A 13,456-nucleotide genomic window follows, 5' to 3' on the forward strand; every position below is an offset into this window, starting at 1 on the left:
CACTACCATGCATATACCCCAGAGAGGGCAAAAATAGAAAGAAAGGGCCCACATATATGAGAATATTCATAGTCGTAGCATTTGTTGTGGAAAACCTTGACAAGTGACAGTTTTTTGACTTATAATAAACTAATTGTAAGATGTAGTTTAACAGAACTCTATTGTATCATAAGTAATAAATTGTGAAGAACTGATAAAAATGAAAAGAAAGAGGAAGATGTATGAAAGATCTAACGTATTAAAATCAGGGAAAAAGTATGCATAATGATTACAATAATGTAAATGAAAAATACTAAAATAAAGCTGATTATAGAGCTATTAGAAAGAGCCATTTTGGTTTATGAAAATAAGAGATGAGGGAACACATCCCTCCTTTTGGCAGAGAGTTGGTCAACCATGTGTGGAGAATGTTACATTCCCTGTAACACTTGGCCACTGTTATTTAATTGGGCATACTTTAAAGGGAGTTCATTTGGGAGAAAAAGGAGTGTAAAATCTGGAAATTCAAATGTAAAGACAAAATATATTTATAAAACTATTTCTGAAGAAAAATTATATTCAAAAGATCAAAGCATTCTCATCTTTGAAGGAATTGTAAACTTTGGTAAAGAGCAGAAGCATGTGACATTGACTATAGATCTTGGAAACATAAACTGAACAAGAGCAAATAATGAACCCATGTGTGATCCTGGGCAAATCACCAAAGTTTTCTCAGCCTCAAATTCCCCATCTGTAAAATTGGAATAGAAATATCTCCTGCCTCCCAGGATTGTTGTCTGACTCAAGTGAATTGACAGATGGGAAGGGCTTTGCACATTTTAGAGAGCCATTGAAATGTTAGTTTTGATGATGGTGACAATGTTAATAATGATGATTCTGAGCTGCCTTTGTGTAATCCAGCACCTCAAGCGGTAGATTTGGCCATACACACTGGCCCTTTCACACCTGTATGTTCACGATGACCAAAATAACTGGACCACATTCCAAACCAGTCTGATTTTGAGAGGAATGTAGGAACTCCATAGGATCTAAGTAGTCACAAATGTAAACATCCTAGGCCAGGGGTTGTCTCATTTTTGTCTTGAAATGTTCACAGCGTAGCCCAGCACTTGGCACATGGGAGGCCCTTAGTATATCCCTCTTGGCTTGAACAGAATTGATTTGGTTCTGTCTACATGGCCTGATAACAACAGATATTTGTGTATGCACACATGCATACATACACAGAGACATGTATTATGCATGTTGTCTATCATTTCAGTCATATTTGACTCTATGACCCCATTTGGGGTTTTCTTGGCAAAAATACTGGAGTGGTTCGCCATTTCCTTCTCCAGCTCATTTTACAAATGACGAAACTGAGGCAAACAGGGTTAAGTGACTGCTCCAGTATCACACAGCTAGTAAGTGTCAGATCAGATTTGAACTCAAGTCATATGTGTGTGTGTATGTATATGTGTGGATGTTCATGTAGATGTGCATATGCATATGCTGCATGTGTATATATGTACATGCAAATATGTATGTATATATGCATGTGTATAATAACACATTTTTAAAGGCCTGTGTTCTCTCAATGAGAAACGCAAATCAGAAGCTTACTTCACTGAGCACACTGAAGGCCTCATTCAAAGCAACGTCCAGCATCCCAATTCCTTTGGCAGAAAGTTTGTCCAGGTGTTCTCTGAAATGCTGAAATGACAAAACAAGAAAATGTTTATTGATTATGTTAGCATTAATGGCATCCTAGAATTCAGTGGCAGGGGCAAAACCAAAAGGAGATTTTGAGATCCTTAAAACTTAGGAGGAAGATTACCTTCTTTCCTTCTCATCTGTACGTTATAATAATCGAAATGGAAAAGTTATATTGAATAGGCAGTACCATTATACTATGTTTTTTCTTTTAAAAATTATGGTGATGGTGATGATGTTGACATGAGAGATGGGAGAGGGAGGTAGTCAGTACAGAGATAAGACAGTCACAGAATGTAAGTTGGTCAAGATGTTCAGCATCTCATCCAAACTGTGTCTACCCAAAAGTCCTTTCTATAGTGCACAAGGATGAGAATTAATCATCCAGTCTTTTCTTGAAGGCTTCCAGTCACCAGAAGCCAGTACCTCTTGAGGCAAACCATTCCACTTTGAGACTACTTTAATTTAGTCTTAAGGCTAAATTTGCCCCCTTTGTAACTTCTACCCATTACTCCTAGTTCTGCCCTCTGGGGCCAGACAAAATGAATTTAATCACTTTTCCATGTGACAGTTTCTCAAATGCTTGAAATCAGAACTCTCTGGTGAGATGTGATGGTAATGGTGATGATCAAAAGGCAACTGGCCAAGCAATGTGGGGCTGCCCCTGTAAACAAAGGTGCTCTGCTGACCATAAAGCATCCTCTAAATGTCACTGATTATTGAGCTTCCTTCAGAGGAGAAAAGAAGAAGGAAGCATCAGAAGTGCAGGCCCCATTTCGCATCCTGCTCCTCTAGGTAAAGTAGATTTTTATCGGAGGGGAAGAGGAGGTAGCCAGGCCTAAACTCTCCCTTTATTTTGGTCCAACAGAAAAGGGAAGGAAGAGAATGAAGAGGCATTGGTAAGGCAGAAAAGCTGGGAGCAGGAAACTGTTTATAAGATGAAGACATAATTTCGTCCAACAATTAGACTGGGTTCTACCATAGCATTTGGCCAGGTGAGTTAATGTCACTTCTAAAACACAGTGCCTACACACTCACCATCTTCTTCCTTCTACCCCCATAAGAATTCAGACACCAGTCCTGGGCACTTGGGCTCTGAGAGATCTCCTTTCAGCACCTGGTATTGTACCCTTGCCACCCCTCTCCTTCTACCTCTGATTTCCCTTTATGTTATACCTTCTCCTGTTAGAATGTAAGTTCCTTCTGCATAGACTATATTACTTGTTTGTGGTTCTGGCCCCAGAGTTTATCACAGTATCTGGCAAAAAGTAAGCACTAAATAAGTACAGATTCATACATTCATTCATTCATTCATTGGAAAAGCTATTTCAGGACACCTTATCCTTTCTGAATGATTACTGGCAAAGAGAGAAGCTAGGTGGGACATTGAAAAATGATAGAGAAATTTGGCCCCAGTTATCATGGTTACCTGGCCATCAACCATCATTCTTTTTTGCTTTTCTCAAAGAATGAGTGCCCTGGATGATCACCAATCTTATTGCTCTGTGTGTGTGTGTGTGTGTGGGTGTGTGTGTGGGTGTGTGGGTGTGACATCCCAAAATTTGGGCAGGCTACTACATAGGACAATATGTGGTGATTTAGGGAGAACTACATGTCTGTTTAAATAATGAGAAAATCCTCCCATTTTTGTTAAATTAATGACTAGATTTCTGACCTTAAATCAGGACCAAGACAGAATTGAAGATCTGTGTGTTTATGTGTGTTTCTTTGTCTCTCTGAATTTCTGTCTCTGAGAGAGATTGATGGATGGAGAAATGGATGGATGGATGGATGGATGGTTGGATAAATTGATAGGTGGATAGATAGATGATGGATGGATGAATAGACAGACAGATAGAGAGACAGGCAGATGTGCATATGGATTTATTTTTTGATGTAGGAAGCTCATAAATGAAGAAATGCCATCTGCTAGTATAGTTCATCACCTTATTTGCAATTTAAAGGGTTAGAGAATGGCCTAAAGTAATTCAGTGATTATTTCAAAGTCTCACATTCATTTTATGTAAGAGGAAAGACTAAATCCCACATCTTTCTCATTCTGAGTACAATTCTCCTGCCCACTGCCTCTTTGTCTTTCATATTACAGAGTGAGATGTAGAGGCAGAGAAAGGCAAACATATAGACAGGGACACTCCAGAAGGTCAGGGAAAAGAGCACAATGGAATCGATATTTCTTTTTTCCCACTTGATTCATCCTGAGTCTTTTTCATTAAGATGAACAATTCTTTCCCTAGTCACATGAGGACACTCGTTAGAGGTGTTAGGAGGGAGAAGAAAGTAGAAAACCGAATGGGAAATGTTTTGGGGTAAGTGCCCAAACAAGTGCTATGGTTTTTCTGCCCATATTCTTGGGCTCCTGGTTATGCCCAGAACATGCAATCAAGAACTAGAGAGGAACACCCACTCATTATAATTTGAGTACATTTTGTCACGGAAAACTCTACACTAAATAGTTGGACTTATCAGGTGGCTTGTCTCAGTGAATTGTTTTATGAAGCCTGGTCTGTTTCTCCCATGGCCTGCCAAATGGAATCTGGCTCTTCCATGGGCAATTAGGAAATACATTCCTGTTCTAAGTTTCATGTTACTTATCCCTAGTGTATGATGTAGACTATGTTTCTTCTTCTGCCTCAAAGCTGAGATGCTAATGGACAGTTTTTCTAGTCCTGCTCTGTGCTTATGGAACCACAGGTGTCAAAGGTACAACTAGGTCAGATCCATGAGATTTTGCCACAGGGTGGGAGAAATTTAGGTGGCACAAATTAAAGGACTCATGATTTTATTGCTTTCCTTCAGCAGAGTAGAAATAAGCCCAGGGAGTAATAGTTCAGAGACTGGTTAAGGAATAGGAAAAAAAGGGTATAGTTCCAGAAGGCTGTGGAGAAAGCAGACTGTAGCCTGCTCAATCTCACCCTCTCTCCAACTGTCACATAAGGAAATTTCCAATTTGTCCTGCTTTACCCTATTTTCTCCTTAGAGCATCCATTCCCCTTTCTCCTTTCCAGGAGATATAACATCTCTCTCCACAAGCAGAGGTGCTTCTCCTTGGCAACAGTGAGTAATAATCCCAGTACCACCTTTTCTTTTTCAGACCATCAAGAGATGGGATCTCCCTAAGTTGTTTCTAGTGAAGTAGAAGAATGTGGCAACCCTAAAAACCATGGCCCCTTCCTGCTCTGAATATGTTCCATGAGCCACGTTAGTACCCAATCAAGGTTAAAACGAAACAAAACAAAACAGAACTGAACCTAATTTGCCTCAAACACATATTTGTTTTTTTTTTCTATTATGAATTACAAAATACATTTCATATTGGTGTTGCTTCGATGGGCAGTGGTTATTCCAAGGGCTGAAAGTACCTACAACTCTGCTAGTCATAAGCGCATGGGAAGAATTCAATCTATAGTTGGGGGTACTGGGTTTGGAATCAGCAGATTTGGATTCACATCCTGGCTCAGTCACCAAGAGTCTGTATTCCTTGGGCAAATCACATCACTTCTCTGGGGCTCTTTTTTCTCCAGTATAAAATGAGGAGAGTGGACTAGGTAACCACTGAAGTAAGTCCCTTTTACCTCTAAAGCTCTGCCCCTATGAGATCACCACATTTCCCTAGGCATTCACTTCTGGAGTGCCACGTCTTCATTCTCAACTCTAGCCACAAATTTGGGCTTGAGCCTCTGAAGCCTGTCTGAGATTAGTCACAAAATCTTCCTCACATAGAGAGAAAAGGACTACCCCGATGAGGAGGGAGTAGTGGAGAGAGCTCAGGTACTACAGAGGGACAGGACCTTGCATCACTTCTCCTCTGTTGGTGTCCTCTGTCAAGTGACTATCTTGAATAAAATGATGCCCAAGGTCTCTTCCAGTTCTGACACTCTTAATATTCTAATGCCTAGTAATTTCTCCCTTCCCCATGCTCCTATGATACTACTATGGGTTCCACACATTTCACTATTTAATTCCATGCTGCATTTGGGGTTGCTTTTCTGTGTTTATGCATATGTATATTCTGCTTCGACAATGAAACTTTGAGTTCTCAGAGAAAGAGATTGATTCTTTTACTTGTGTCCTCCCATTTTCCCCTGTATCTTGCAAAGTCTTATGTACCCTGGAAGTTTTAATAAATACTTATCATCTCATCGCAGAGTTGGAGGATGCCTTGACAGCCAACTAGTCCAACCTCTACCTGAGCAATAAGAACTTCAATAACTTTGCCCATGAGCAGTCCCCCAGCCTCTGCTTGGGAACCTCTACGGAGTGGGGGCTCATCATCTCTGGAGACTGTCCATTCCATATTTAGACAATTCTCAGTGTTAGTAAGTCTCCCCCACCCCAAATTCTGCCCCTTACACCAAGCCTTAGTTTGCCTCTTTGCAACTTCCATCCTTGGCTCCTGGTTTTGCCCTGGCTGGGGTGAGGGAGGGATGAAGGCATAAGTGACCTCAAGCAGCCCAGGTCTGCACCAGAGCATCTTGGTTCACTAGAGCTCTGCATCTCTAGGGCTACACCTCTCAGTTCAACTGGAAATAAAACGAGCTTCCTCAGCTGCCATATAACACTGTTTAATCATTCTGAACTTAACAATCCACTAAAAAATGAAGGTGGAAACTATTTAATTAATCTGCAAGAGTCTCATGACACCTGCATTCACCCAGGTGAACAATGCCTCAGTGTAGCTTGGGAGGTGGCCGGGCATTCTGGAGCAGCCCAGGGTGGGGATCTAGCAGTGGGGCCAGCAGCCCTTGGGCATATTCTGGTTTGGAATACAGAGGCACTTGAAAGCCTCTGGAAGCACTGGGTATTAATAGGGCTCTGAGTTAGTTTGATTTGGTAAAACTCTGCCCTAGCATGTGGTTTCTGATGATCTTATGGCATCTCTGTCAATGGCATCTAATGGTATCCAAGCACAACAGTTTATCCAGCACCGCCTTTTTAAAATAACAGCCAACTAACCTTCCTGCTGTCTGCAGCCTCTTCATGTCTCAGAGCGGGGAGACAGGGCAACAATTCCTTTGATTGTTAAATACTCTGAGCAAAGTGAACCAATATGGCAGTTTTCCTTGATTCTCCTTTGTAACCAGGTTGGTTGTGATTTGTTGTTTTGTTTTGTTTTGTTTTGTTTGTTTTAGCCTTCCACTCATTGGATGCATATTTTCAATTCTACATTCTGTGCCACAGCTGAAGGGTCATCATTCTCACCCTCCTTTTCAGGTTGCAAAAAGTCAACCCACCCTCTATTCATCTTCTCCTTCCACTGAGCCTTCTCAGACCAGGTTAAGCCTCTGAACCAAATATGTATGTTTTCTGTTTGAATTTTATGCTTACTGATATGGGCAAATGTTATTTCCCTTGACACAATGTAAGCTCCTCAAGGGCAAAGACTGTTTCCCTTTTTGCCCGTGTAACCCTAGAGTAGAACACTGTTTTCCCCAGGGCAGCTGTTCATTGATTGACTTATTTAAAAAAAAAAAAAAAGATAAAGCCAGTTTTTCAATTTCCTTGATTGTTTTTTTTAATCTCTACTGAAAAAATCCCCGGCCCCTCCTCCCAAATCCACTGCATATTAATGACTGTTGGAGCACACTATTATTTTTTACTTTTTAAAAATATGTTTTTATTGATGTCTTATGTTTCTTACTGTAATGATTGGAATGATGCCACCTGCTGGAGACTTACTGTAGAAAAACTCCACCATGAGGAGAAGGCCTCTGAGGGCAAGCCATGCGGTCAAATCCCTTAGCAACAGGAAGTGATGTTTGCTCATGGGTACTGTCTATCAAGGCTACCAGCCAATCAACTTGAGGAGCCTCCCATTTCTGGGAGGAGGACATGAAGTAGGAAGCAGATGGGGGTGAAGGGGTTCCCTCTCTTTTTGGTTCCTGACCTCATCACGGTGAGTCGGATGATAGGGTCTCTTAGAAATAGTTAGATTTTTGCCTTTTTCTCTGACCCTAATGCTCTTTAATAAATACTTAAACATTTAAATACTCTTGCTAAAGCTTATAATTTATTGGCAACCACTCATTAGATTTTAGATAGTATAGCTAGGATTTTAGCCCCTTACATTATATTATCATAGTTATACCCAGTATGCCTCCTCATCTCTTCCCTCCAGAGAAGCATTGTTGGTTTTTGTCAGTGATTTTTCAGTTGTGTCTGATTTCTCCTGATGCCATTGGGGGTTTTCTTGGCAAAGATACTGAAGTGGCTTAGCATTTCCTTTCCCAGCTTATTTTACACATTAGGAAGCAGAGGCAAACAGAGTTAAGTGACTTGCCCAGGGTCACCCAGCTAGGAAGTGTCTGACGACAGATTTGGACTCATGAAGATGAGTCTTCCTGACTCCATGGCTGGTACTCTATACATTACAGTACCACCTAGCTGCCTATTTTTTGGCACACCAAGTCAAAGGTCTCTTCCTCTTCCAATTACTTTTTGTAATGATGATATTATTTGTATTTATTTTCTTTACATGTATCCTGCTTGGATCTGTGTGCTGAAGACATTGAGGGCAGGTCATTTCATTGCTCTGGACCTTGGTTTCCTCACCTATAAAATCAGAGGGTTGGACTTGAGAGCTTTCAAAGTCATTTTCAGCTCTAAATATATGATGCAATGATAGTTATTTATGTGTTATATGAGGTGCTGGGGTAGAAAGAGAAAAGAAAGGAAAGGAAAGGGGAATGGAAGTAGAAGGGAAGGGGGAGGGAAGTGGAAAGGAAAAGGGAAAGGGAAAGGGAGGGAAGGGAAGAAGGCAAATGGATTCTAAAGTAGCATAGATTCTGTTTAAGAGAAACATGAATTGGTGTGTGTGTATGTATGTGTGTGTAAAACATATTGTACTGCACGGTGCTTCAAACACAGTATGATGATCAAAGCTTTAAAGCTAGAAAGAACCTAGGATGACATCTAGCCAAACCTTGTTTATCTTAGAGTGGAGAGAACTGAAGTTGACCTGATTTTACCACAATCACATGGTTAGTTAACAGCAGAGCATCGGTCTTAAGCCAACCCTTTTCTACATGTTCAACCCCTTCCACCTGTGGCACATCCCAATCAGCAGGCCCACTTAAAGTCACAAATCAATTACAATATCCAAAGGAAATATGCAATAAAATGTATGAATCTTCGAGGGAAAGATTTTATTTCCCCATGGTCTCCCTCATTAGAATCTGAGGTCCTCTAGGTATCAAGGACTCTTTAAAAAATAACTTATATCTCTATCTCTATCTCTATATGTGTGTGTGTGTACACACACACACACACACACTCACACACATATATATAGTCCATTTATAGAAGTGCCTGCACATAGTAAGAGTTCAAAATTGCTTACTGACTGACTATAAATTTGTTATAATTTAGATAAATTGTGAGAAACAAAAAGGAAATGGCATTTCTGCACCCTTAAAATGCCTGGCTTTGATATTTCATGGTACAACACACAGCCATGTTTCAGGATTATTTCTTAAAATTTGCACCTATACCCAAAGGTCATAAAACTGTGCATCCCCTTTTACCCAGCAATCCCATGAGTAGGATTGTACCCAAAGGCATCAAAGAGAAATGAAAAGGACTTCTGTGTACATAAATATTTATAGCAGCTCTTTTTGTGGTGTCAAAGAATAAGAGATCGAGGAGATGCTCATCAATTGAAAATGTCAGAACAAGGTGAGGAATGTGATTGTGATACAATAGTATTGCACCAAAAGAAATAATAAGCAATGTGGTTTCAGAAAAACCTTGGAAGTTTTACATATACTCAGGCAAAGTGAAGTGAGCAGAACCACAAGAACACTGTATACAGTAAAGGCAATATTTTTCAATGAATGACGATGAAATACTTAGCTATTCACAGCAATACAGTGATCTGATGTGATTCCAAAGAACTTATGAGGAAAAAATACTGTCTATTTTTTTTTTTTTGCGGGGCAATGAGGGTTAAGCCACCTTCAGAGAAAGAACTGATGAACTATTCACGAATATTGAGGCATATTTTTTTTTTACTTTCTTTGCTTTGTGTTTGCTTTTGCAAAATAGGTAATGTGAAAAAATGGTTTGCCTGATTGGACATGCAAAATCAATACCATATTGCTTGCCCTCTCAAGGAGTGAGGGTGAGGTGGAAGGGAGGGAGAGAATTTGGAACTCATTTTTTTGATGAATGTTAAGATTTTTTTAAAAATGTAATTGGAAGGGGCAGCTAGATGGTGCAGTAGATAAAGCACCGGCCCTGGATTCAGGAGGACCTGAGTTCAAATCCAGCCTCATACACTTAACACTTACTAGCTGTATGACCCTGGGCAAGTAAGTCACTTAACCCCAATTGCCTCACCAAAAAAAAATGTAATTGGAAAATTTTTAAAGAAATAGAAAAAAGAAATATTTAAAAGATGACTTGTTAGGCCCTTGGAAGATGGGTTTTTATCATAGGGGGATGGGCCTGTGGTCAAGTTCAGTGTCATCAACAATGCTATTAGGAAAGAATGTAGCCTTCAATATTACTTGAAAATCAAAGTCATTTCCATAAACAAACCATATCAAAAAGGAGACTAAACAAGATTATTAAAAAATAGATTATTGATGAAACATACAATCCACCTCCAAATGAAGAATTGATATTGATTGAACACAGAATGAAGCATGCTATTTTCTACTTTCTTTATTTTTCCTTTTATTCTAGTTTTCTTATACAAAATGACTAATATAATGTTTTATATAATTGCACACGTTTAACACATATCTGCTTATGACCTCAGAGAGGAGGAAGGGGTGGGAGGGAAAGAGGGATTAAATTTGGAACTCAAAACTATAAATGAAAATGTTTATTATCAGAAAAAAATTAAACACTAAAAATAAACAATTGATGAGAAATTGTGACCTTTCTAATGTACTAGCTATGTTCTTATGGTCTAATTTGCTATTCTGTTCTAGTTATATTATTATGTTCTAATATATTAGCATACATTAAGAAAAGGGAGGGGAAGGGGCAGCTAGGTGGTACAGTGGATAAAGTACCAGCCCTGGATTCAGGAGGACCTGAGTTCAAATTCGGCCTCAGACACTTGACACTAGTTCTGTGACCCTGGACAAGTCACTTAACCCTCATTGCCCTGCCAAAAAAAGGTAGGGGAGAGATGTTTTTATATCTTTGCTAAAGCCATCCCTGTTGTATGGTCCATGGTTCTACAAAAAGCTCTTGCCACAGTGGGATATTGCTGGTGACCTGTGGTGCCAGATTCACCCACTCTGGGGGCACTTTAAAGCCCTGCTTATCACCCTGAAGCAGAAAAGACCTCCTAAATGGGAAAGCAGTTCCACAGAAATGACAGTTCTTCCCTACCAGCCTTTGACTTAGACAGCTACTGATCCTGCTCTCTGTATCACTAAAACTTTTTTTTTTCTTATCTATGTAATGACAAATGTTTGAATTCCTCTCTGATTAAAAATAGGGTTCAAGTAAGGGGAAGTGTCTCCAGGGGAATCCATTTGCCTGTTCCACAAAGGAGATCCTTGGGAAATATTCCCAAGGAATAAATTAGTTGGTCGAGAGGAAGTCTTAACTCTTCAGGGAACACAAGTAAAGGGAAATATAATAGGAAGCTGGGATTTAGAGCTACAGTGACTGAAAAAAAAGGCATTGGCTCCAACTCTGTCATTTTACATCAAAAAGGAATGGAAGCCTAGAAGCATCAGTTGACTTTCCCAGAACCACACAGTTAATAAATAGCAAAACCAAGATTTGAACCCAGATCTCCTGCTATCAAATCCAGCAGTATTCTACTATGTAAATGGAATTTTCTTTGGCTGGACAATGAGGGTTAAGTGATTTGCCCAAGGTCACACAGCTAGTAAGTGTCAAGTGTCTGAGGTCACATTTGAACTCAGGTCCTCCTCAATCCAGGGTCAGTGCTTTATCCACTGTGCCACCTAGATGCCCCCTAAACACAAATATATTAAAAGTAATACATATAGGAAATAACAAACTACTAAAATCATTAAGTGAAACATGGTAAAATTACCTATATGAATCTTATTTGAATACATTAACTGTGATACCAGAATTGAGATAAATTTGTAAGGGAAACTAGCAATTAATCTCCTTGAGGATAGAGGTGATGAATAAATTTGTGTTCTCAGAGCTTAGCCCAGTGCCTAGAACATATCAGACACTCAACACATGCTGGTGGAATCGAACTATATTTGGTAATGGGCTTATTCTCCTAAGTATGATGTCAATCAAACTGGTCACTGTCAATAGACAAGAGATGAGATGACTTACTTGAATGTCAGATCAGCTGACATTCCTCATGTTCATAGGAAGATTATTGAATTAACATTTTGGCAAATTACATACTATCTGTGTCAAATTGGAAAATTACTTTTAAATGAAAACAGACAAGAAAAATCAAAGCATGAAAGTTGGACATTGAATATTTTGCATGTTCAACAATTCCAGACAAAATATAATATATTTCCCCTAACTTTAATAACTGTAAAAGGATGACTCCCAAGTTTACTTCTGTACTCAGGTTCTCCATTCTCTTCTATCCACTCCCCTATCATTTCCAATCCAGGTCTTTTCCTACCAAGTACAAAAAATTCAATCAGAAAAGTATATACCACTGGCAATAGACATGGTCAAATTATGCAGAGCAAATGTCTGGTTTTTTGTGTACTAGATGTTCAGTCTCATCATAAACATTGCCACCTTTCATGCCCCCCCAATCTTAAAAGGGGGATGGAAAGCTTAAGATGGCTTGTGGGGGCAGTTTTCTGATGAAGAAGTCAATGCTATCTCTTGCCATATGAAAAAATGCTCTAAATAACTATTGAATAGAGAAATGCAAATTAAAACAACTCTGAGATACCACCTCATACCTATCAGATTGGTTAATATGACAAAAAGGGAAATAATAAATATTGGAGAAGCTGTGGGAAAATTGGTATACTAATGCATTGTTGGTGGAGCTGTGAATTGATCCAACCATTCTGGAGAGCAATTTGGAACTATGCCCAAAGGTCTATGGGACTGTTCATACCATTTGACCCAGTGGTATCACTGCTAGGTCTGTATCCCAAAGAAATCATAGAAGAGGGAAAAGGACCCACATGTACAAAAATATTTATAGCGACTCTCTTTGTGGTGGCAAAGAATTGGAAATTGAGGGGATACCCATCAATTGGAGAGTGACTAAACAAGTTGTGGTATATGAATGTAATGGAATACTACTGTGCTGTAAGAAACGATGAGCAGGAGGATTTCAGAGAAACCTCAAAGGACTTACATGAACTGATGCTGACTGAGAGGAGGTGAACCAGGAGAACATTGTACATAGTAACAGAAACATTGTGTGATGAACAATGGTGATAGACTTGGCTGTTCTCAGCAGTACAATGATCTAAAACAATTTCAAAGAGCTAATGATAGAAAAAGTTCTAAACATCCAGAAAAAAAGAAATGTGGATTAGGAATGCAGATAGAACCATACTGTTTCTACTTTGGGGCTTTTTTTCCCTTCTTTTTTGAAGTTTTTCCCTTGTGCTCTGATTCTTCTTTCATAAAAGGACTAATGCAGAAATAGGTTTAATGTGACTGCACATATGTAACCTATATAAAATTTCTTTCTGTCTTGGAGAGGAGGGAGGGAAGGGAGGGTGGGAGAAAAATTTGGAACTAAAATTCTATGAAAACAAATGTTAAAACTATCCTTGGGGCAGCTAGGTGGCACAGTGGATAGAGC

The 13,456-nt window shown here is 39.4% G+C and overlaps 1 protein-coding gene across 2 annotated transcripts in view; it reads right to left on the minus strand.

Moving 5' to 3' along the window:
• CACNA2D3 (calcium voltage-gated channel auxiliary subunit alpha2delta 3) overlaps positions 1-13,456 on the minus strand; it is a 1,069,564-nt gene that overhangs the window by 527,963 nt on the left and 528,145 nt on the right. For both annotated transcript variants that reach the window (XM_043978536.1, XM_043978534.1), the window contains exon 10: positions 1,603-1,692. In XM_043978536.1, coding sequence (XP_043834471.1) covers positions 1,603-1,692 — 90 coding nt within the window. The remainder of the gene's footprint in view (positions 1-1,602; positions 1,693-13,456) is intronic.

Source organism: Dromiciops gliroides, chromosome 1 (genome assembly GCF_019393635.1).
Source record: "Dromiciops gliroides isolate mDroGli1 chromosome 1, mDroGli1.pri, whole genome shotgun sequence".
NCBI classification, from domain to species: Eukaryota; Metazoa; Chordata; class Mammalia; order Microbiotheria; family Microbiotheriidae; genus Dromiciops; species Dromiciops gliroides.